This window comes from Nerophis ophidion, linkage group LG20 (genome assembly GCF_033978795.1).
Source record: "Nerophis ophidion isolate RoL-2023_Sa linkage group LG20, RoL_Noph_v1.0, whole genome shotgun sequence".
Classification (NCBI taxonomy): Eukaryota; Metazoa; Chordata; class Actinopteri; order Syngnathiformes; family Syngnathidae; genus Nerophis; species Nerophis ophidion.
In genome coordinates, this window is record NC_084630.1 from 24,669,180 (window position 1) to 24,695,365 (window position 26,186).

General features: G+C 39.1%; 1 protein-coding gene and 1 long non-coding RNA gene across 6 annotated transcripts in view; one reads left to right on the forward strand and one right to left on the reverse strand.

The window, feature by feature from the left end:
* The window catches only part of socs1b (suppressor of cytokine signaling 1b), a 33,497-nt gene extending 9,443 nt beyond the window's left edge, over nt 1-24,054 (forward strand). Inside the window, exons 1-4 of one of the 5 annotated variants that reach the window (XM_061880812.1) lie at nt 12,885-12,901; nt 12,964-13,028; nt 21,020-21,207; nt 23,210-24,054. In XM_061880812.1, the coding sequence (XP_061736796.1) occupies nt 12,990-13,028; nt 21,020-21,207; nt 23,210-23,522 (540 nt within the window). In that variant the 5' untranslated portion in view covers nt 12,885-12,901; nt 12,964-12,989 and the 3' untranslated portion in view covers nt 23,523-24,054. Of the gene's footprint in view, nt 1-616; nt 968-12,372; nt 13,029-16,025; nt 16,139-16,211; nt 16,266-21,019; nt 21,208-23,209 lie in introns of those variants that run through there. The other 4 variants (XM_061880809.1, XM_061880811.1, XM_061880813.1 and 1 more) reach the window with 4 other exon arrangements.
* A 989-nt stretch (nt 24,055-25,043) lies between these two features.
* Nucleotides 25,044-26,135, reverse strand: LOC133538911 (uncharacterized). The gene is made up of 3 exons (XR_009803134.1): nt 25,997-26,135; nt 25,377-25,467; nt 25,044-25,282 (listed from the first exon to the last, which is right to left on the reverse strand). It is a non-coding gene; the product is annotated as an uncharacterized LOC133538911 (long non-coding RNA).
* Between the last annotated feature and the right edge of the window lie 51 nt (nt 26,136-26,186).

The window sequence follows — 26,186 nt, forward strand, 5'->3', positions numbered from 1 at the left end:
ATGTCTGATTAGCACATAAGTCAACAACATCAACAAAACTCACCTTTGTGATTTCGTTGACTTAATCGTTGCAAATGCATCTGCAGGTTATCCATACATCTCTGTGTCATGTCTGTCTTAGCATCGCCGGTCAAATGTGGAGACACTCTGGTACATTCAATGGGGGTCTGGCGGCAGATTTCTTGCCAGTGGTGCAACTTGAATCCCTCCCTGTTAGTGTTGTTACACCCTCCGACAACACACCGACGAGGCATGATGTCTCCAAGGTTCCAAAAAATTGTCGAAAAAACGGAAAAGAACAGAGCTGAGACCTGGTGTTTGTAATGTGAAAATGAATATGGCGGGTGTATTACCTCGGTGACGTCACGTTCTGACATCATCGCTAAAAGACCGATAAACAGAAAGACGTTTAATTTGCCAAAATTCACCCATTTAGAGTTCGGAGATCGGTTAAAAAAATACTGGTCTTTTTTCTGCAACGTCAAGGTATATATTGACGCTTGCATAGGTTTGGTGATAATGTTCCCCTTTAAGATATCTGAGGGAACTGTGAAAGTAATGTGATGACATCAATGTTTACGTGCTGATGTGTTGTAAACATTTCTTTGTTTTCCAGCTGCTCCGCCCCCGCACTTCCCTCAAGTCGAGGCGATCCGATCTGAGAACCGGATGTGGACCAGAAGCGGCATGGCCTGGCCAAGTGGACCGAGCGCCTGATGGTCTGTGCCTGCGGCGAACAGGAGCGGGAAGAGTACAACATGTGGCGCTCCACAGGAGGGTTCTCTTTTCTAGGATGGTTAGAGATAACCTTGGTAAAACCGTAGCAGAGAATGAAAAGCACAACCATGCTCCTGACGAGCCTGCGAGAACTCCTCAAATCCACGATCCAGGGAGCCAGGAGCAACAGAACCAGGCCGAGGGGACACCCGATGGGCTCTGGTGGGAGGAACTTGAAGCCGGGTGTCAGGTACTTATCTCACTTTACATCTGTCATTGTACTGGAACATGGTTTCACTTTCATTACTTAGCTCAGCTGTCATTATACTGGAACATGGAACTTTCAAAGGCCACATTCTTTCCCTTTATCGGAGTGTGAGAACACCAACACGGGATTAGAACCCATTCTTCATAGTTCATGAGATCGTATCGGATAACACTTCCTCATTTTTGTCAATTGATAAATACAAATCACACTTGTAAAAAAAAACGGTTTTACTATATGAAATCACATGTTTGGGGCATTTTGTCTTGAATGAATACTGTAAGTTGACAAAATATATTGACTGGAACCTATTCTTCATAGTTGTGAGATCGTATCGGATAACGTTTTCTCATTTTTGTCAAGATCACAGAGTTCATTCAACATGGAGTGAAATTACGGCCAAAATGCCACAAACACACAAAAATGTTTTTACTCACGCCCGACAATTCGCATGTAAAAATAGATTGGCAGGAATTAGAACCATTTCATTTAATTTAAAAAACTTGCAAGCATTTTACAGGTTGAGCTTTTCTCTTCTGTCCGCCATTTTACTCCCCAATGCTTTGTGGGGGGCGGATGGCACCATGCGCAAATAAGATTATCTCTGAGGGCCTTACGGTTTTTTCCATTTGCTTACACACAATTTTACATACTGTGTGTCTTTTCAAAGGGATTCAAACACTTTTCTCAAAAACACAACATTCAATTTTCTTAATTCCTAAATTATTTGCAAAATGACGCACTTCGGGTCAAAATTTATATGCCCATTCGTCAAAATAATCCAGCCATTTGTAAAAATGCAGTTTTACGGTCATGTCACTCGCACACACTTCAAATGATAAGACACTATTGGAGTGAGTTACACACAACACTGATAAATACAAAACACACTTGTAAAAAAAAAAAACGTTTTACTATATGAAATCACATGCTTGGGGCATTTTGTCATGAATGATTACTGTAAATTGACAAAATATATTAACTGGTACCTATTCTTCATAGTTCATGAGATCGTATCGGATAACATTTCCTCATTTTTGTCAACATCACAAAGCTCAGACAACATGGACGGAAATTACGGCCTAAATGCCACAAACACACTAAATGTTTTTATTCATGCCCGACAATTCGCATGTGAAAATATATTGGCAAGAATTAGAACAATTTTTATTTAATTAAAAAAACTTGCAAGCATCTTACAGGTTGAGCTTGTCTCTTCTGCCCGCCATTTTACTCCCCAATGCTTTGTGGGGGGCGGATGGCACCATGCACAAATAAGATTATCTCTGAGGGCCTTACAGTTTTTTCCATTTGCTTACACACAATTTTACATACTGTGTGTCTTTTTTCAAAGGGATTCAAACACTTTTCCCAAAACACAACATTCAATTTTCTTAATTCCTAAATTATTTGCAAAATGACGCACTTCGGGTCAAAATGTATATGCCCATTCCTCAAAATAACCCAGGCATTTGTAAAAATGCAGTTTTACAGTCATGTCACCCACACACACTTCAAATGATAAGACACTATTGGAGTGAGTTACACACAACACTGATAAATACAAAACACATTTGTAAAAAAAACAAAACGGTTTTACTCTATGAAATCACATGTTTGGGGCATTTTGTCATAAATGATTACTGTAAGTTTACAAAATATATTGACTCGAACCTATTCTTCATGGTTGTGAGATCGTATCAGATAACGTTTCCTCATTTTTGTCAAGATCACAAAGTTCATTCAACATAGAGAGAAATTACGGCCAAAACGCCACAAACACACAAAACGTTTTTACTCACGCCTGACAATTCGCATGAAAAATAGATTGGCAAGAATTAGAACAATTTCATTTAATAAAAAAACTTGCAAGCAACTTACAGGTTGAGCTTGTCTCTTCTGTCCGCCATTTTACTCCCCAATGCTTTGTGGGGGGCGGATGGCACCATGCGCAAATAAGATTATCTCTGAGGGCCTTACAGTTTTTTCCATTTGCTTACACACAATTTTACATACTGTGTGTCTTTTTTCAAAGGGATTCAAACACTTTTCACAAAACACAACATTCAATTTTCTTAATTCCTAAATTATTTGCAAAATGACCCATCCATCCATCCATTTTCTACCGCTTATTCCCTTTTTGGGGTCGCGGAGGGCGCTGTGTTGGCCCTGCGATGAGGTGGCGACTTGTCCAGGGTGTACCCCGCCTTCCGCCCGATTGTAGCAAAATGACCCACTTCGGATCAAAACTTAAATGCCCATTCCTCAAAATAACCCAGCCATTTGTAAAAATGCAGTTTTACAGTCATGTCACTCACACACACTTCAAATGATAAGACACTATTGGAGTGAGTTACACACAACACTGATAAATACAAAACACACTTGTAAAAAAAAAAACGGTTTTACTATATGAAATCACATGTTTAGGGCATTTTGTCATGAATGATTACTTTAAGTTGACAAAATATATTGACTGGAACCTATTCGTCATAGTTGTGAGATCGTATCGGATAACGTTTCCTCATTTTTGTCAACATCACAAAGCTCAGACAACATGGAGTGAAATTACGGCCGAAACGCCACGAACACACAAAATGTTTTTACTCACGCCCGACAATTCGCATGTAAAAATAGATTGGCAAAAATGAGAACAATTTCATTTAATAAAAAAAACCTGCAAGCATCTTACAGGTTGAGCTTGTCTCTTCTGTCCGCCATTTTACTCCCCAATGCTTTGTGGGGGGCGGATGGCACCATGCGCAAATAAGATTATCTCTGAGGGCCTTACAGTTTTTTTCCATTTGCTTACACAGAATTTTACATACTGTGTGTCTTTTTTCAAAGGGATTCAAACACTTTTCTCAAAACACAACATTCAATTTTCTTAATTCCTAAATTATTTGCAAAATGACGCACTTTGGGTCAAAATTTATATGCCCATACCTCAAAATAACCCAGGGATTTGTAAAAATGCAGTTTTACAGTCATGTCACTCACACACACTTCAAATGATAAGACACTATTGGAGTGAGTTACACACAACACTGATAAATACAAAACACACTTGTAAAAAAAAAAAAGTTTTACTATATGAAATCACATGTTTGGGGCATTTTGTCATGAATGATTACTATAAGTTGACAAAATATATTGACTGGAACCTATTCTTCATAGTTGTGAGATCGTATCGGATAACGTTTCCTCATTTTTGTCAACATCACAAAGCTCAGACAACATGGACGGAAATTACGGCCAAAATGCCACAAACACACAAATGTTTTTACTCACGCCCGACAATTCGCATGTAAAAATAGATTGGCAAGAATTAGAACAATTTCATTTAATAAAAAAAACTTGCAAGCATCTAACAGGTTGAGCTTGTCTCTTCTGTCCGCCGTTTTACTCCCCAATGCTTTGTGGGGGGCGGATGGCACCATGCGCAAATAAGATTATCTCTGAGGGTCTTACAGTTTTTTCCATTTGCTTACACACAATTTTACATACAGTGTGTCTTTTTTCAAAAGGATTCAAAATCTTTTCCCAAAACACAACATTCAATTTTCCTAATTCCTAAATTATTTGCAAAATGACGCAATTCGGGTCAAAACTTATATGCCCATTCCTCAAAATAACCCAGGCATTTGTAAAAATGCAGATTTATAGTCATGTCACTCACACTCACTTCAAATGATAAGACACTATTGGAGTGAGTTCACACAACACTGATAAATACAAAACACATTTGTAAAAAAAAAAAGGTTTTACTATATGAAATCACATGTATGGGGCATTTTGTTATGAATGATTACTGTAAATTGACAAAATATATTGACTGGAACCTATTCTTCATAGTTGTGAGATCGTATCGGATAACATTTCCTCATTTTTGTCAACATCACAAAGCTCAGACAACATGGAGTGAAATTACGGCCAAAATGCCACAAACACAAAATGTTTTTACTCACGCCCGACAATTCGCATGTAAAAATAGATTGGCAATAATTACAACAATTTCATATGATTAAAAAAACTTGCAAGCATCTTACAGGTTAAGCTTGTCTCTTCTGTCCGCCCAATGCTTTGTGGGGGGTGGATGGCACCATGCGCAAATAAGATTATCTCTGAGGGCCTTACTGTTTTTTCCATTTGCTTACACACAATTTACATACTGTGTGTCTTATTTAAAAAGGATTCAAACACTTTTCTCAAAACACAACATTCAATTTTCTTAATTCCTAAATTATTTGCAAAATGACGCACTTCAGGTCAAAACTTATATGCCCATTCGTCAAAATAACCCAGGCATTTGTAAAAATGCAGTTTTACAGTCATGTCACTCACACACACTTCAAATGATAAGACACTATTGGAGTGAGTTACACACAACACTGATGAATACAAAACACACTTGTAAAAAAAAAAAAGTTTTACTATATGAAATCACATGTTTGGGGCATTTTGTCATGAATGATTACTGTAAGTTGACAAAATATATTGACTGGAACCTATTCTTCATAGTTGTGAGATCGTATGGGATAACGTTTCCTCATTTTTGTCAACATCACAAAGCTCAGACAACATGGAGTGAAATTACGGCCAAAACGCCACAAACACACAAAATGTTTTTACTCACGCCTGACGATTCGCATGTAAAAATAGATTGGCAAGAATTAGAACAATTTAATTTAATTAAAAAAAACTTGCAAGCATTTTACAGGTTGAGCTTGTCTCTTCCGTCCACCATTTTACTCCCCAATGCTTTGTGGGGGGCGGATGGCACCATGCGCAAATAAGATTATCTCTGAGGGCCTTACAGATATTTCCATCTGCTTACACACAATTTTACATACTGTGTGTCTTTTTTCAAAGGGATTCAAACACTTTTCTCAAAACACAACATTCAATTTTCTTAATCCCTAAATTATTTGCAAAATGACGCATTGCGGGTCAAAATTTATATGCCCATTCGTCAAAATAACCCAGGCATTTGTAAAAATGCAGTTTTACAGTCATGTCACTCACACACACTTCAAATGATGAGACACTATTGGAGTGAGTTACACACAACACTGATAAATACAAAACACACTTGTAAAAAAAAAACCGGTTTTACTATATGAAATCACATGTTTGGGGCATTTTGTCATGAATGATTACTGTAAGTTGAAAAAATATATTGACTGGAACCTATTCTTCATAGTTGTGAGATCGTATCGGATAACGTTTCCTCATTTTTGTCAAGATCACAAAGTTCATTCAACATGGAGTGAAATTACGGCCAAAATGCCACGAACACACAAAAACGTTTTTACTCATGCCCGACGATTCGCAAGTAAAAATAGATTGGCAAGGATTAGAACAATTTCATTTAATTAAAAAACTTGCAAGCAACTTACAGGTTGAGCTTGTCTCTTCTGTCCGCCATTTTACTCCCCAATGCTTTGTGGGGGGCGGATGGCACCATGCGCAAATAAGATTATCTCTGAGGGCCTTACAGTTTTTTCCATTTGTTTACACACAATTTTACATACTGTGTGTCTTTTTTCAAAAGGATTCAAACACTTTTCTCAAAAAACAACATTCAATTTCCTTAATTCCTAAATTATTTGCAAAATGACGCACTTCGGATCAAAACTTAAATGCAGTAGGGCTGTAATGCCAAGTACCATCTGGTGACACGGGAGTTCTTATCTCTCATGGAGTTGATGAATGAATGAATGGGTTGTACTTGTATAGCGCTTTTCTACCTTCAAGGTACTCAAAGCGCTATGACACTACTTCCACATTCACCCATTCACACACACATTCACACACACTGATGGAGGGAGCTGCCATGCAAGGTGCTAACCAGCACCCATCAGGAGCAAGGGTGAAGTGTCTTGCTCAAGGACACAACGGACGTGACGAGGTTGGTACTAGGTGGGGATTGAACCAGGGACCCTCGGGTTGCGCACGGCCACTCTTCCACTGCGCCACACCGGCCCCATACTTGTCAGTGTTAATGACACAGCTTTGCATCCGTTGATATTCTGATTTCAAGCATGTTTTACTCAATATAGGTCATCAAATCTCAGCAACAAGCTGTAATGTCTTACTGAGATCATTTAGGACCAAAACCTTTAAAACAAGTAAAACACTCTCACATGAAATCTGCTTAGTGAGAAGAATTACCTTATCAGACAAAAATAAGCAAATATCACCCTTATTTGAAATATTTAATCTTATTTAGATTTAAGTTTTTGCAGTGCAGTACAAACTTAAAGGGGAACATTATCACCAGACCTATGTAAGCGTCAATATATACTTTGATGCTGCAGAAAAAAGACCATATGTTTTTTTTAACCGATTTTCGAACTCTAACAGTGTGAATTTGGCGATTGAAACGCCTTTCAACTGTTCGCTGTCGGAGCGATGACCTTTCACCCGTGACGTTACAATGGGAAGCAATCCGACATTTTCTCAAACACATTACAGACACCAAGTCAAATCAGCTCTTTTATTTTCCGTTTTTTCGACTGTTTTCCGTACCTTGGAGACATCATGCCTCGTCGGTGTGTTGTCGGAGGGTGTAACAACACGAACAGGGACGGATTCAAGTTGACTTACGTAGAATGTGCATCGATTAGCACGGCATGATAATCCATGCTAACATGCTATTTAGGCTAGCTGTATGCACATATTGCATCGTTATGCCTCATTTGTAGCTATATTTGCGTTTCCCTCCACCCACATTTAATGCCAAACAAACACATACCAATCGACGGATTTAAGTGCACCAGTGGTCAAAAGATGCGAAAGTCCCTCGTTTGTTCTGCACATTTTACCGACGACAGCTAAGCTACGACATATGGCACAGAGATGTATGGATTTTCGGGGACACTCAAAGCAGATGCATTTCCAATGATTAAGTCAACGAAATTACAAAGGTGAGTTTTGTTGATGTTATTGACATATGAGCTAATCAGACATATGTGGTCGCGGCATGACTGCCAGCGAATCGATGCTAACATGCTATTTAGGCTAGCTGTATGTACATTTGTAGCTATATTTGCATTCAGCCTTTCCCTCCACCCACATTTAATGCCAAACAAACACTTACCAATCGACGGATTTAAGTTGCTCCAGTGGTCAAAAGATGCAATTGTTGGTTAGAAGGCGATCACCGAATAGCTTCAATAGCTATTTGCCCAATAGCTTCAGTTTCTTCTTTAGTTTCGTTTTCGCTATCTGCCTTCACACTCCAACCATCCGTTTCAAAACATGCGTAATCTGATCCAGCTCAATCCCCGGTGGTCCATTTCCATATCAAAGGTCCGTCCCAGAAGGTAATAACGGAGGCTGTCCAAAGCCCACTTGATGGCAAGACATTCCTTTTCGATGGCAGAGTACCTAGTTTCTCTGGGATGCAGTTTACGGATCAGATAGAGAAGCGGTTGTTCTTCGCCCTCCTTTCCTTGGGCTAGGACGGCTCCAAGGCCCACACCGGAGGCATCAACTTGTACAAGGAATCGTTGGTTGAAATCAGGACTCTGTAAGACCGGAAAAGAGCATAGAATGGCTTTGACCTTCTTGAAGGCAGTTTCACATGTTTCTGCCCATCTGACTGGATTAGAGGAGGCTTTGGTTGTCAGTTCGACAAGAGGAGCTGTGATGGTAGAGAAGTGAGGCACAAATCTTCTGTACCACCCGGAATGCCCCTAGAATGACCGGACCTGCTTCTTGGTTCGGGGTCTAGGACTGTTTTGGATAGCCTTCACCTTGTCCACCTGAGGACGTATCTGCCCGTTGCCAAGATGGTACCCTAAGTAGCACACCTCAGTTTTGGCCCACTCACATTTCTGGGTGTTAAGAGTGAGCCCGGCAGAATGGATCCGAAACAGGACTTGATGCAGGTGAGCAAGGTGGTCTTCCCAGGAAGTGCTGAAAACCACCACATCATCAAGATAGGCCGCAGAGAACTGGCCACACCCCTGCAGAGCGCGATCCATTAGCCGTTGAAAGGTTGCGGGTGCTCCGTGGAGTCTGAACGGCATAACAGTGTAATGATAGAGACCCTTTGGGCCATGGAAGGCGGTGTACTCCCTTGACTCCTTCTTTAAAGGGACTTGCCAGTATCCCTTACATAGGTCAAGGGTGGTGATGAACACAGCTTTGCTGAGCTTCTCAAGAAGTTCATCAATACGTGGCATGGGATAAGCATCAAATTTAGAAACAGCATTCACTTTGCGTAGGTCATTACATACTCTTATTGTGTTGTCTTTTTTAGGAACAATGACAATGGGGTTACACAACTCACTTTTTGAGGGTTCAATCACTCCTAGATCCAGCATGGTTTGGATTTCATAGTTGAGGGGCTCCACCATCCGCTCAGGCACTCTGTATGGGCGCTGACGGATAGGTGTTGGGGTTTTTAAGTGAATGACATGTTCAATTAGTGGAGTTCTTCCTGGATTTCCACTGAACATTACTGGGAATTCTTCACACACTTGCAAGAGTTTAAGGGCAGATTGTGCAGACAAGTGACTTACATCAGGTGTCTGTGGTGTAGTGAGCATGGACAGATCTGTCTCCTCCACATCATCCTCCATTTCCACTTCCCATGCCAGCATCACCTTTTCCTCATGCAACTCCTTGCTTTGAGTGTGTACTTGACTGGCCTGGACATCCTTTACTTCCAAAGAGGATTTCCTCTCCTTCCATTCCTTCAGAAGGTTGATGTGATACAATTGGGATACCTTTCCTTTATCCGGATGTGATATTTCATAAGTGACTGGACCAGCTTGTCTGACCACGGAGTAAGGACCTTGCCATTGGGTCAGCAGTTTATGGCTTGAGGTTGGAAGCAAGAGCGTGACCTTTTGACCTGGTTGTAGCACCCTGTGTCGTGCTTTCTGGTTATACCACATCTTCTGTTTCATCTGGGCCTTTTCAAGATGTTCCCTTGCCTTAGCCCTGTATTGCTCCAGCAGGTCTCGCATCTGCAGCACATGAGAAAGAACCCCTTGTGTTGCAGGTGACTTGGATTCCCAGGATTTCTTTAAGAGGTCCAAGGGACCTTGAACAGGGAACCCATAGAGAAGCTCAAAAGGCGAAAAACCCGGTAGAGGCTTGGGGTACCTCTCGATAGGCAAAGAGCAAGAAGAGAAGCCATTTCTCCCAGTCTCGACCGGTGTCGTCTACAAACTTCCTCAGCATGGACCTCAGGGTTTGGTTGAAGCGTTCCACCAACCCATCGGTTTGTGGATGATAGGGGGTGGTGCGAATGCCAGTAATCCCAAATTGTTTGTGAAGGTGCTTCATGACAATTTGAAGCACCTAAGGTTAAGTTGGTTCCTTGATCCGTGATTATTTCATCTGGAATTCCTACTCGTGAGAAGAACTTTACATGTGCAGAGAGACTTTGGGAGTCTTGATACTCCTTAGTGTGAAGGCCTCAGGGAATCTGGTGGCATAGTCACAGAGGACAAGGATGTATTCATGGCCTCCACTGCTTTTATCCAGGGGTCCAACGATATCCATTGTAATCCTCCAGAAAGGAACATCAATGAGAGGAAGAGGGACTAGTGGGGATTTCTCAGGTCGTCTTGGAGAGATCTTCTGGCACTGCAGACAGGTTTGACAGTACTCAATAACATCTTTGACCATCATAAGCCAAAAGAAGCGAGCTTTGACTCGAGCAAGAGTCTTGTCTTGCCCAAGACGACCAGCCCAAGGTATGGAGTGAGCAAGATGCAGTACAAGGGGCCTACAGCAGGTAGGGACCACCAAGCGATTCTCTTGTTGATCTGCTACATCGAGGACTCCATCCTCCAGGACATACTTTTCACCCTGGTTCGGCTGCAAGGGGATGTTAGCATCTTTCACTTTGGCCAGCAGGGGAGCCAGTGAGACATCAGCTCTCTGTAGCTCTCGAATGTCTTCAGGGTACCTGCCACTCTTCATCAGGTTTCAAGCTTGACACATCACCAAACAGTGGAGTACCTTGGATCTTCTCCAGGCGGCACTAGCTCTTACTTTTCGGGGTGTCCTTCTGACCACCCTGGCATAGAGAAGGGTCCAAGTCAGGAAGAGGCTCCAACCCTAGCTTGGCTGTCTGGGCACGGGTAAGTATTGGATAAGCCTTTTGAATGACTGAAATAGAACTTGCCTTTGCTTTCTGCTTGTGTGACTGATGAACAAGATCATGTAGAATAGGCAAGTCTCTGCCCAGGATCATGTCATGGGGCATGTGGTCAAAAACCCCCACACGGAGCAAGAAAGCCTGATCATCGATGAGGATGGTCACATCAGCCACGGGATATCTTCTTAGATCACCATGGACACATTGAATGGTTGTGGCATGCTGATAGTCAAGATTACCAAGTGACACAAAAGAATGGTTCAGCAGTGTCATGGAACTACCTGTGTCCAGCAGTGCTTGCACTGGACGGCCATTAACACAAGCTGGCATCATGATAGGCTCAGTGTTAGGTTTGGCCTCAGGTTCAACATTGGGTGCAAGAGCAGGTGCCATGGCTGAAGCTGGGACAGATGGATGGGGAACATGACAGAAGCTGGACAGCTTGGGACCTTTCAAGGGGCAGACTGGGGCTCGATGCCCTGGCTGTTGGCAGTGGTAGCAGATGAGATCCTTCACTGGACTCTGTCTTGGGAACAGTCTGTTGTCCCCTGAGGTGCTTGAACCACCTGCTTTCTGCACTCCTCTTTGGTGTGACAGGTCGGCTGCACCTTGGGCTGCTCCAAGGTTGTTCTGCTGCCTTGGCATTCGGAGTCCTTTACGAGCATTCAGGTACTGGACTGCAAGTTTAGCAGCAGTAAGTCCGTCTTCTGGCTCGTGTTTCTTGACCCAAGTCTTGATTTCGTTGGGCAGCATGCGAAGCATTTGCTCTAGAATGATAAGCGCTGCGATGTCTTCTTTAGAACGCTGCTCTGGCTTGATCCATCTTCTGTAGAGACCTTTGAGTCTGGTGTAAATCTCCTTGGGAGATTCACCAGGGGCGATGTAGGTTGACCGGAACTGGAGCCTATAAGTCTCAGGAGAGATATCAAACTTAGCAAGGAGGGCTTCTTTAAGTTCAGTGTAGATGTTGGAAGCATCTTCCTCCATTGCAGAATAAGCATCCAGGGCTTTGCCGGTCAAGAGTGGTACAAGTCGGCAGGCCCAGTCAGACTGAGGCCAGCCCCAGGTGCGAGCGATGCGCTCGAAGCGGACAAGGAAGTTTTCGATGTCCCTACCCCGCTGAAAAGGGAGCATCTTCGGGCCTTGTCGGAGATGATGGTCAGGTGGCAAGGCATCCCTGGACGGCGACGCTTGAAGACTATGAGTTGAATGTGGGCGAGTTCTGGGTTTGGGTGACTGCTCACAACGACTATCATCAGGACGGTTAGCATTTTGGTTAGTGAGTGAGTGATCTAGGCTAAGCCTTATACAGACAGTTTTTAACTCCTGGAGTTCACGAACTAAAACAGCTTCCCTACGTTGCTGTCCAATTTAAAAGTCTTGGAACATGTTAACCAGGATAGGATCACCTAGCACTCTTTCAGTCCTTAGTGGCTCAGCAGACCACCTAGCCTTCCCAGACCTCTTCCTAAGCTGCTTACGCCTAGCCCCAGAGTTCTCAAAACCTTTGACGTCTTCTTCAGACTTCTCGGTGTTCCATTCAGCTTCATGCTCCTCCGCCATAGTCGTCTGGTCCAGCCTCATCGCCGTGTATTTGTAAAGCAGTCATTTTTGTACCCGGTGTATCCAGGCTTAGACAACACAACTTTCAAATGTCCAGTGTCCCTCTTCAACACCCAGTTACTGACAATCATGGTTTGGCCCACATTAGGCCTAATTAGTCCAAGCAGGTGTGCTCACCTACATAAAGCCCTCAGTCCCTTCCTGACTCTTTTAGCCACACCTTCAGAGCCATGGTGAGTGAGATGTTACAATTTGTTTGTTGAGCCTTTTCACTAACACTGTTGAATGTTTGTAGTGTGTCCATGTTGAGCTTGTGTGTCCATGTTGAACAAATGTGCCCGGTTTGAGAGGAAGCCAAAGGTCAAACAGTGACAGTGTGGGGTCATACTGTCACAGTATCCCAGCAGTATTTTGCGTAAATTAAAAAAAAAAAAAAAAATTTTTTATCCCGGCAGTATTTTACGTAAATTAAAAAAAAAAAAAAAAAAAAAACTTGTATCCCAGCAGTATTTTACATACGTTAAATTAAATAATAAAAACAAAACTTGTATCCCAGCAGTATTTTACGTAAATTTAAAATTTAAAAAAAAAATTGTATCCGGGCAGTATTTTACGGAAATTTAAAAAAAAAAAAAAAAACTTGTATCCCAGCAGTATTTTACATAAATTAAATAAAAATAAAAAAAACGTGTATCCCAGCATAATTTTACGTAAATTAAAAAAAAAAAAAAAAAAACTTGTATCCCAGCAGTATTTTAGGTGAATTAAACTTTTTTTTTTAAAAACTTGTATCCCTGCAGTATTTTATGTAAATAAAAAAATGTAAAAGTTGCATCCTAGCAGTATTTTACGTAAATTAAAAAAATGAAATAAACTTGTATCCCAGCAGTATTTTACGTAAATTTAAAAAAAAAAAACTTGTCTCCCAGCAGTATTTTACATGGGTTAAATTAAATAATAAAAACAAAACTTGTATCCCGGCAATATTTTACGGAAATTAAAAAAAAAAAAAAACTTGTATCCCAGCAGTATTTTACATAAATTAAATAATAAAAAAATAAACTTGTATCCCAGCATAATTTTACGTAAATAAAAAAATAAAAAAAATAAAAAACTTTTATCCCAGCAGTATTTTACATAGGTTAAATTAAATAATAAAAACAATACTTGTATCCCAGCAGTATTTTACATAGGTTAAATTAAATAATAAAAACAAAACTTTTTCTGGGGCTGAGGTCACTGAGGTAGTTAAAAAGCTCCTCGGTGGCAAGGCCCCAGGGGTGGATGAGATCCGCCCGGAGTTCCTTAAGGCTCTGGATGCTGTGGGGCTGTCTTGGTTGACAAGACTTTGCAGCATTGCGTGGACATCGGGGGCAGTACCTCTGGATTGGCAGACCGGGGTGGTGGTTCCTCTCTTTAAGAAGGGGGACCGTAGGGTGTGTTCCAACTATCGTGGGATCACACTCCTCAGCCTTCCCGGTAAGGTTTATTCAGGTGTACTGGAGAGGAGGCTACGCCGGATAGTCGAACCTCGGATTCAGGAGGAACAGTGTGGTTTTCGTCCTGGTCGTGGAACTGTGGACCAGCTCTATACTCTCGGCAGGGTTCTTGAGGGTGCATGGGAGTTTGCCCAACCAGTCTACATGTGCATTGTGGACTTGGAGAAGGCATTCGACCGTGTCCCTCGGGAAGTCCTGTGGGGAGGGCTCAGAGAGTATGGGGTACCGGACTGTCTTATTGTGGCAGTCCGCTCCCTGTACGATCAGTGCCAGAGCTTGGTTCGCATTCCCGGCAGTAAGTCGGACACGTTTCCAGTGAGGGTTGGACTCCGCCAAGGCTGTCCTTTGTCACCGATTCTGTTCATAACTTTTATGGACAGAATTTCTAGGCGCAGTCAGGGCGTTGAGGGGATCCGGTTTGGTGGCCACGGGATTAGGTCTCTGCTTTTTGCAGATGATGTAGTCCTGATGGCTTCATCTGGCCGGGATCTTCAGCTCTCACTGGATCTGTTCGCAGCCGAGTGCGAAGCGACCGGAATGAGAATCAGCACCTCCAAGTCCGAGTCCATGGTTCTCGCCCGGAAAAGGGTGGAGTGCCATCTCCGGGTTGGGAGAGACCCTGCCCCAAGTGGAGGAGTTCAAGTACCTAGGAGTCTTGTTCACGAGTGGGGGAAGAGTGGATCGTGAGATTGACAGGCGGATCGGTGCGGCGTCTTCAGTAATGCGGACGTTGTATCGATCCGTTGTTGTGAAGAAGGAGCTGAGCCGGAAGGCAAAGCTCTCAATTTACCGGTCGATCTACGTTCCCATCCTCACCTATGGTCATGAGCTTTGGGTCATGACCGAAAGGATGAGATCACGGGTATAAGCGGCCGAAATGAGTTTCCTCCGCCGGGTGGCGGAGCTCTCCCTTAGAGATAGGGTGAGAAGCTCTGCCATCCGGGAGGAGCTCAACGCAAAGCCGCTGCTCCTCCACATCGAGAGGAGCCAGATGAGGTGGTTCGGGCATCTGGTCAGGATGCCACCCGAACGCCTCCCTAGGGAGGTGTTTAGGGCACGTCCAGCTGGTAGGAGGCCACGGGGAAGACCCAGGACACGTTGGGAAGACTATGTCTCCCGGTTGGCCTGGGAACGCTTCGGGATCCCCCGGGAAGAGCTAGACGAAGTGGCTGAGGAAAGGGAAGTCTGGGTTTCCCTGCTTAGGCTGCTGCCCCCGCGACCCGACCTCGGATAAGCGGAAGATGATGGATGGATGGATGGAAAGCAAAACTTGTATCCCAGCAGTATTTTAGGTGAATTAAACTTTTTATTTTAAAAACTTGTATCCCTGCAGTATTTTATGTAAATAAAAACATTTAAAAGTTGCATCCTAGCAGTATTTTACGTAAATTAAAAAAATGAAATAAACTTGTATCCCAGCAGTATTTTACGTGAATTAAAAAAATAAAAACTTTTCTCCGAGCAGTATTTTACGTAAAATTAAAAATAAATAAATAAATAAAACTTGTATCCCAGCAGTATTTTACGTAAATTAAAAAATAAAAATAAAACTTGTATCCCAGCAGTATTTTACATAAATTCAGAAAATAAAAATAAAACTTGTATCCCAGCAGTATTTCACGTAAATTTAAAAAATAAAAATAAAACTTGTATCCCAGCAGTATTTTACATATATTAAAAAAATACAAATAAAACTTGTATCCCAGCAGTATTTTACGTAAATTAAAAAAATTAAAATAAAACTTGTATCCCAGCATTGTTTTACATAAATTATAAAAAATACATAAATAAAACTTGTATGCCAGCAGTATTTTACGTAAATTAAAAAAATAAAAATAAAACTTGTATCCCAGCAGTACTGACGATCATGGTTTGGCCCACATTAGGCCTAATTAGTCCAAGCAGGTGTGCTCACCTACATAAAGCCCTCAGCCCCTTCCTGACTCTTTTAGCCACACCTTCAGAGCCATGGTGAGTGAGATGTTACAATTTGTTTGTTGAGCCTTTTCACTAACACTGTTGAATGTTTGTAGTGTGTCCATGTTAAGCTTGTGTGTCCATGTTGAACAAATGTGCCCGGTTTGAGAGGAAGCCAAAGGTCAAACAGTGACAGTGTGGGGTCAAACTGTCACAGTATCCCAGCAGTATTTTGCGTAAATTAAAAAAATAATAATAATTTTATCCCGGCAGTATTTTGCGTAAATTAAAAATAAAATTAAAAAAAATTGTATCCCGGCGGTATTTTACGTATATTTAAAAAATAAAATAAAAACTTGTATCCCAGCATTATTTTACATAAATTAAATAATAAAAAAAAAAAACTTGTATCCCAGCATAATTTTACGTAAATTAAAAAAAAAACAAAAAAAAAAAACTTGTATCCCAGCAGTATTTTACATAGGTTAAATTAAATAATAAATACAAAACTTCCATCACAGCAGTATTTTAGGTAAATTTAAAATAAAATAAAAAAATTGTATCCCAGCAGTATTTTACATAAATTAAATAATTGAAAAAAAACTTGTATCCCAGCATAATTTTACGTGAAGTAAAAAAAAACAAAAAATTTTTTTTATCCCAGCAGTATTTTACATAGGTTAAATCAAATAATAAAAACAAAACTTGTATCCCAGCTGTATTTTAGGTGAATTAAACTTTTCTTTAAAAAAACTTGTATCCTGCAGTATTTTCTATAAATAAAAAAATGTAAAAGTTGCATCCTAGCAGTATTTTACATAAATTTAAAAAATGAAATAAACTTGTATCCCAGCAGTATTTTACATGAATTTAAAAAATAAAAATAAAATTTGTATCCCAGCAGTATTTTGCGTAAATTAAAAAAATAATAATAATAATTTTATCCCAGCAGTATTTTGCATAAATTAAAAAATTAAAAAATAAAAAGTGTATCCCGGCAGTATTTTACGTATATTTAAAAAATAAAAATATAACTTGTATTCATGCATTATTTTACATAAATTAAAAAAAAAAACAAAAAAAAAGAACTTCTATCCCAGCAGTATTTTACATAGGTTAAATTAAATAATAAATACAAAACTTGCATCACAGCAGTATTTTAGGTAAATTTAAAATTAAAAAAAAAAATTGTATCCCGGCAGTATTTTACATAAATTAAATAATTGAAAAAAAACTTGTATCCCAGCATAATTTTACGTGAAGTAAAAAAAAAAAAGAAAAAAAAAAAAACTTTTATCCCAGCAGTATTTTACATAGGTTAAATCAAATAATAAAAACAAAACTTGTATCCCAGCAGTATTTTACATAGGTTAAATTAAATAATAAAAACAAAACTTGTATCCCAGCTGTATTTTAGGTGAATTAAACTTTTCTTTAAAAAAACTTGTATCCCTGCAGTATTTTATATAAATAAAAAAATGTAAAAGTTGCATCCTAGCAGTATTTTACATAAATTTAAAAAATGAAATAAACTTGTATCCCAGCAGTATTTTACATGAATTTAAAAAATAAAAATAAAATTTGTATCCCAGCAGTATTTTGCGTAAATTAAAAAAAAAATAATAATTTTATCCCAGCAGTATTTTGCGTAAATTAAAAAAAAAAAAAAAAAAGTGTATCCCGGCAGTATTTTACGTATATTTAAAAAATAAAAATAAAATTTGTATCCCAGCAGTATTTTGCGTAAATTAAAAAAATAATAATAATAATTTTATCCCAGCAGTATTTTGCATAAATTAAAAAATTAAAAAATAAAAAGTGTATCCCGGCAGTATTTTACGTATATTTAAAAAATAAAAATATAACTTGTATTCATGCATTATTTTACATAAATTAAAAAAAAAAACAAAAAAAAAGAACTTCTATCCCAGCAGTATTTTACATAGGTTAAATTAAATAATAAATACAAAACTTGCATCACAGCAGTATTTTAGGTAAATTTAAAATTAAAAAAAAAAATTGTATCCCGGCAGTATTTTACATAAATTAAATAATTGAAAAAAAACTTGTATCCCAGCATAATTTTACGTGAAGTAAAAAAAAAAAAGAAAAAAAAAAAAACTTTTATCCCAGCAGTATTTTACATAGGTTAAATCAAATAATAAAAACAAAACTTGTATCCCAGCAGTATTTTACATAGGTTAAATTAAATAATAAAAACAAAACTTGTATCCCAGCTGTATTTTAGGTGAATTAAACTTTTCTTTAAAAAAACTTGTATCCCTGCAGTATTTTATATAAATAAAAAAATGTAAAAGTTGCATCCTAGCAGTATTTTACATAAATTTAAAAAATGAAATAAACTTGTATCCCAGCAGTATTTTACATGAATTTAAAAAATAAAAATAAAATTTGTATCCCAGCAGTATTTTGCGTAAATTAAAAAAAAAATAATAATTTTATCCCAGCAGTATTTTGCGTAAATTAAAAAAAAAAAAAAAAAAGTGTATCCCGGCAGTATTTTACGTATATTTAAAAAATAAAAATAAAACTTGTATCCCAGCATTATTTTACATAAATTTAAAATTAAAAACATTAAAAAAGAACTTTTATCCCAGCAGTATTTTACATAGGTTGAATTAAATAATAAATACAAAACTTGCATCACAGCAGTATTTTAGGTCAATTTAAAATTAAAATAAAAAATTGTATCCCGGCAGTATTTTACGTAAATTTAAAAAATAAAAAATAAACTTGTATCCCAGCAGTATTTTACATAAATTAAATAATTGAAAAAAAAACTTGTATCCCAGCATAATTTTACGTAAAGTAAAAAAATAAAAAATAAAAAAAACTTTTATCCCAGCAGTATTTTACATAGGTTAAATCAAATAATAAAAACAAAACTTGTATCCCAGCAGTATTTTACATAGGTTAAATTAAATGATAAAAACAAAACTTGTATCCCAGCTGTATTTTAGGTGAATTAAACTTTTTTTTTTTTTAAAACTTGTATCCCTGCAGTATTTTATGTAAATAAAAAAAATGTAAAAGTTGCATCCTAGCAGTATTTTACATAAATTTAAATAATGAAATAAACTTGTCTCCCAGCAGTATTTTACGTAAATTTAAAAAATAAAAACTTGTCTCCCAGCAGTATTTTACCTAAAATTTAAAAAATAAAATAAAACTTTTATCCCAGCAGTATTTTACGTAAATTAAAAATATTAAAATAAAACTTGTATCCCAGCAGTGTTTTATGTAAATTATAAAAAAATAAATAAATAAAACTTGTATGCCAGCAGTATTTTACGTAAATTTAAAAAATAAAAATAAAACTTGTATCCCAGCAGTATTTTACGTAAATTTAAAAAATAAAAATAAAACTTGTAACCCAGCAGTATTTTACATAAATTTAAAAAATAAAAATAAAACTTGTATCCTAGCAGTATTTTACATAAAGCCCAATTGTAGCTGAGATAGGCGCCAGCCTCCCCCGCAACCCCAAAAATGGAATAAGCGGTAGGAAATGGATGGATGGATGGAAATTAAAAAAAGAAAACTTGTATCCCAGCAGTATTTTATCCATCCATCCATCCATCCATTTTCTACCGCTTATTCCCTTTCGGGGTCGCGGGGGGCGCTGGCGCCTATCTCAGCTACAATCGGGCGGAAGGCGGGGTACACCTTGGACAAGTCGCCAGCTCATCGCAGGGCCAACACAGATAGACAGACAACATTCACACTCACATTCACACACTAGGGTCAATTTTAGTGTTGCCAATCAACCTATCCCCAGGTGCATGTCTTTGGAAGTGGGAGGAAGCCGGTAAAAAATAAACACAGTTAAATTGCTGCAGTATTTCACGTAAAAATTGAACTTTTTGGAAGAGCTCTGACTGTGTGGATTTACTGCCATCTAGTGTAGTTTAAGTAAAAGGAGTAAGATATCAATACTATATTTGTTTTGCACTTTATGTTGCAATCGTGTGCTTTTTAAGGTCACAAGAATAAAATCAAAAAATATTTGATTAGTTTTGAAAAACAATAAAACATCACAACTTTTGCTGCAACATTTTGAAAAAAGATTCTGCAAATTCAGGCTTTTTAGGCCCCAACAATCACCCCAAAACGCCTGCGAAGCCCTGCAGGGTGTGTGGAAGACTGGAGGGTGTGTGGAAGGCTGGAGGGCGTGTGGATGGAAGGCTGGAGGGCGTGTGGATGGAAGGCTGGAGGGCGTGTGGATGGAAGGCTGGAGGGCGTGTGGATGGAAGGCTGGAGGGCGTGTGGATGGAAGGCTGGAGGGCGTGTGGATGGAAGGCTGGAGGGCGTGTGGATGGAAGGCTGGAGGGCGTGTGGATGGAAGGCTGGAGGGCGTGTGGATGGAAGGCTGGAGGGCGTGTGGATGGAAGACTGGAGGGCGTGTGGGTGGAAGACTGGAGGGCGTGTGGGTGGAAGACTGGAGGGCGTGTGGATGGAAGGCTGGAGGGCGTGTGGATGGAAGGCTGGAGGGCGTGTGGATGGAAGACTGGAGGGCGTGTGGGTGGAAGACTGGAGGGCGTGTGGATGGAAGACTGGAGGGCGTGTGGGTGGAAGACTGGAGGGCGTGTGGGTGGAAGACTGGAGGGCGTGTGGGTGGAAGACTGGAGGGCGTGTGGGTGGAAGACTGGAGGGCGTGTGGATGGAAGGCTGGAGGGCGTGTGGATGGAAGACTGGAGGGCGTGTGGGTGGAAGACTGGAGGGCGTGTGGATGGAAGACTGGAGGGCGTGTGGGTGGAAGACTGGAGGGCGTGTGGGTGGAAGACTGGAGGGCGTGTGGGTGGAAGACTGGAGGGCGTGTGGGTGGAAGACTGGAGGGCGTGTGTGTGGAAGACTGCCCTGGAGGGTGTGTGGAAGACTGGAGGGTGTGTGTTGATGTTGTGTGTGCACTTGCAGGCGGAGACTGGAGCGGACAGCGCCATCCTGCCCTCTCATCTGCGACCTTTCCACAGCCGGGAAGAGTACAGGCTGGTGAGGCAGACTCACCAGCAGCTGCTGCACAGTTCTTACTACTGGGGACCCTTGTCCATGGTGGAGGCACACAAGACTTTGGCCCATTCATCACCAGGAACCTTCCTCATCAGGTCATTCCAGTGTGGATTCATTTTGAACTGACCTGCTGTGTCACCTCTGTTGCATTGATGAGGTCATCTTTCCTGTTTAGTGTCTGGATAATATTGACTTAGTCTGTTAGGACTCCTGCACAATATAGTTGTCATTCTGTCTCAGATAGTTAGTCAGTGAAATGACTGACACAACTGTTTTTTTATTCACACCCAACCATTCGCAAAAACACCATTTACTGCCAGTGAAAAAAACGGTTTGTGATTAACAATAAATTCTGCAAATAAAAAAATAAAAAAGTTTATTTTTTCAATTAAAAAAACGTTATTTTTCCAATTAAAAAAACATTTTTTTTTCCAATTGGAAAAAATGATTCACAAAATTAAAATTTTTAGCAAGTAAAAAAACGATTTGCAAGTATATAAAATTTGCAGGTTAAAAAAACGATTTCCAAGTTAAAAAAAACAAAACTATTTTCTTTAATTAAAAAAAAAACATTTGCAAGTTAACAAAAACCCCAAAACAAATTTCTTTAACTAAAAAAAATATCCATCGATTTTCTACCGCTTATTCCCTTTCGGGGTCGCGGGGGGCGCTGGCGCCTATCTCAGCTACAATCGGGCGGAAGGCGGGTAAATATTCTCAAGTAAAAAAAACTTTTCTTTAATTAAAAAAGCAATTTGCAAGTACCAAGTCAAAAAATTAGCAAATATAAAAAAAAATCAATGAGTTAAAAAAATGATTCAAAAGTGTAAAAAAAACCAATTCTGAAGGTAGAAAAACAATCCGCAAAAAAAATGTGTTTAATAAAAAAGTTTTCTTCAGTTAAAAAAAAAACCTTTGCAAAAAAAAAAAAAATTCTACAAGTAAAATATAATATATATATATATATTTATATTAATAAAAAAATATGTAGGTAAAAAAACGACTTGTAAGAAAGAAAAAAAAAACATTTCTTAAATAAAAAAAATTTCAAGTCCAAATTTTTGGGGGTGAATTAAAAAAATTATTTGCAAGTACAAAAAACTATATTCTGCGAGTAAACATTTTTCTACAATTCAAAAAATTAATTTCAAGTTGAAAACAAATATCTGCTATCAACGAACGATTTGTAAGTTTTTAAAAAAGTATGTTTTTATTAAAAGTACGAAATAAAAAATGCAAGTAAAAATATATTTTATATATAATCTGCAAATATGAAACGATTTTCAAGTTGAATGTTTTTCAAAAAAATTTTTTTTTCAAAAATTAAAAAATAAATAAAATGTAATTACATTTTTTTTTACTTTTAATATATATATATATATATATATATATATATATATATATATATAAATAAAACTATTCCCCAAGAACAAAATACATTTCTGCAAGTAAAGAAATATTTGCGAGGTTAAAATAACAATCTTTGACTACAAAAACGATTTGCAAGTAAAAATATGTTTTATTTTTTATTTAAAAATCAATTACCAAGTAAAGAAATACAAATATGTTCTGCAAGTAAAAAAAACAAATAGATTAAGATTTATTTAAAAAATATATTTAATGTTTTATGTTGACAACTTTTTTCTATGCAGGTGAGAAACATGATTTATAATCTAAGCCATCTTGTGCAGCAAGTATGTCAACACTTAATCTGCATGAGCTGGTTAGTTCTCTCACGGCGCGGCTAAAAAGCCATTTTTATAACATGTCCTCCGCTGGGTTAATACTCAGGTCGGGAGATGTAAAAAGAGAATTGTTTTGCGTGTTTTACATGTTTTTTGCAGTGATTTAGTGGCAAATAGGATTACTAGTCACCTAGATTATTACAAATCAAAATGCAAAACAAAACAAAAACATATTTGTTTTCATCTTACATCAGGATGGTGAATGATAAACACAATCACAACCAAAACTCTTCTTCATAGTGAGTTGTGCATGGACTTTGACAGTCCTAATAATAACCATTCAACCATCACCATGACGACAGCACAATGTCTTCACAGTGCGACTAAAGCGCTCCTGCTTGTGACCTTGCAGAGACAGCGGGCAGCCGGACGTCTTCTTCACGCTGAGCTACCAGAGCGCCGTGGGCCCAGTGAGCGTCCGTGTGATGCTGGACAAGCTGCTCTTCTCTCTCTACGGATGCCAAAAGACTTTCCCCTCACTCTTCGCCCTGCTGGCGTTTTACAACAAGTTGAGCCGCCCACACCGCAGGCAGCGGCCAGAGCTCCTCAAGCAGATGTGCAGGCGGGCGTTGGTACGGACGTATGGCGCAGACAAGGTGAGGACCTTGCCGGGACTCAGCATGGAGGTGAAAGACTACGTCCTGGCCTATCCTCATGCTATATAATAAACACGGATTGAGTCTTCTCAATCCTGAACATTTTTTTTTCATTTTTTTGTTTTCCTGAATGTATTTATTTTTCTATTTAATTAGAGTGTATTTTTACCCTAGACATTTATGTGTTATTTTTATTTCTTTTTTTCCAATTTTTAGGAATTTGTGTTGAATATTTGCACTCTGTTGTGAGAACACGCTAAATAAACGAGACGTTTACAGGTTTTTAAAGTGCTTACAATCGCCACAGGAGGGAAGAATAACCCTGTTGGTGGCGTGATAGGACGGCGGCGTTGTGCGCGTGCGCGTTCCAAGATGGTTTTTCCTCTTATGACTTTTCTTATCACACTCATCAGAAACATTCAATTTTATTTGAAAGAAATGTCATTTAAATGGAAATTGTACAAAACAAATGTATTTTAATGTATTTTATTTTGGTAAACAGGATGTATTCACAGGATGTTTCCGGGTGTGTCCCACTTCTCCATGACGAACACGCTGGTGTTAACTTTGCTGCGGTACGGTAATAAATTATTACTAATAATCGATTTCCACAGTACAGTTACTCTAGTCATTTTATTTTCAATTAAAAAAAAAGTGAATATTTGGGTTGCACCAAAGATGTCCGCCACCGTCATTTTTCAACGTGGATTTTTTTTTTTTTTTACCCGTTAGGTCTCCGTTAAAAACATTCTTAGGCTATTATTTAATCCAATTAGAAACTAAACTCTGAATAATCGTTCAATGTGTGTAACTAACAGAAATGTATCAAATTCAGATCGAATGGCGTGGCCGGAACTTGAGATACGCAGACAGTTTCTGACGAAGCGTACATGAGAGCGATGGTGTCTGGGTTTTGTAGTCATTTGAGAGTTGGTTCCCCTTTTTTTAATGAACGAACGTTAAGTGTCAAATCCTGGTTTATTTCAACAATTTGCCTTTTAATAACGCATTAAAATGTGTTTTTATCTGACTTTTCGATTAATTGGATAAAATCCAGCAGCGGCAAACTGGTTTTCATTGAGGGCCACATTGCAGTCATGGCGGCCCTCAGAGTGTTTGAAAGTTTTATCAGATTGCACAGTACAGTACATATTCCGTACAATTGACCACTAAATTGTAACACCCCAATACATTTTTCAACTTGTTTAAGTCGGGGTCCACGTCAATTCATGGTAACAGCGAATATATATATATATGAACTTTAATGCGTCTCGTGATAGTAATACGCAATTATATTTACTTGCGTACACTGTAGGAAAAAAACTGTCAGAATTTTACCATAAAATATATTTTACAGCATTACTGAACATGGAATAACCCTTTTTTTTGGCATAGTAAAAACTTTTTTTTAACTGTAAAATCTACTGTGCTTTAGTGGACAGTTTGATGGATAACTTCATTAATCAAGCAGATATTTCCTAAAATGATGTTTGCAATATATGAAATATATTTGTCGCATATAGGATGGCATTAAGTGCAATTGTCAAAATGAACAACATATATACTTGCTAAGAAAATGTCACGGACTCTTGCCGTCATGCGGGTTCCCAGGACCATCAAGGAAGGACATTGCTTGAGCAGGTTTGACTTGCTTTATTTTTCAATAAGCTCTGTCTGCAGGTCTGGTCACTTTTCAGCTCCTTCCTCCACTGCTCGCTCCTCGGGCGCTTTTCAGCCGCCCCCGTCTTGCTCTCCGTCTCTTCCGCTCTCTATTCACTGCTGCAGGTGTTGCATGCTCTCCAACTCCTCCCATCTCTCCTCCTCCTCCCCTTTTATACATTGAGAAGAGATACATTGATTGTGTCCAGGTTTGAGATCCACACACCTGATCTCGCCTGCGGCGTCATTCCCGGCACGCCCCACCTCGCCGCCCACTCGACTTCTCCGCCTCCTCGCTGCCATCTTGGGCCGGGGTCCAGCGTGCCCTGCCGCTCTGTCGGCCCGTCAGCTCCGCCTCTCCACAGAAAGATAAGTTATTTTTATGTCTACTTTATTTTTCCTGGCTTTTGCGGCCCAAATAAAATGTGGCTGGCCAGAATTTATTTTTTAATTAAAAATATCGATTATTTTACTCCATGGATCTGGCCAGCTGAAATGTGAATTATTTGATAGAAAACTCGATCACAAAAAAACTAAACAATAGCTGCTGCCTTAATTGTTTGCTTATTGCCCAAAATGACCTCTAAATGACAATTTAATCTGGGTTGAAATAAAATAAAAGTGAAAGTAGCAATGATTGTCACACACAAACCAGGTGTGGTGAAATTATTCTCCGCATTTGACCCATCACCCTTGATCAACCCCTGGGAGGTGAGGGGAGCAGTGAGGAGCAGCGGGAATCATTTTTGTTGTTTTAACCCCCAATTCCAACCCTTGATGCTGAGTGCAATGAGATGAATTCCATCATGTTACCAACAAGATGAAGATAAGTTAAAGTTAGCTGACACGGCACATGAACTCATCAAAGTATATTATTTACTCACGCAGTTGTGGACAAAGGGGTGTACCTCGCCCCATCCTTTCTTGTGAAAGACTGAGCATTTTTTGGGAAGCTGCTTTTATACCCAATCATGGCACCCACCTGTTCCCAATTAGCCTGCACACCTGTGGGATGTTCCAAATAAGTGTCTGATGAGCATTCATCAACTTTATCAGTATTTATTGCCACTTTTC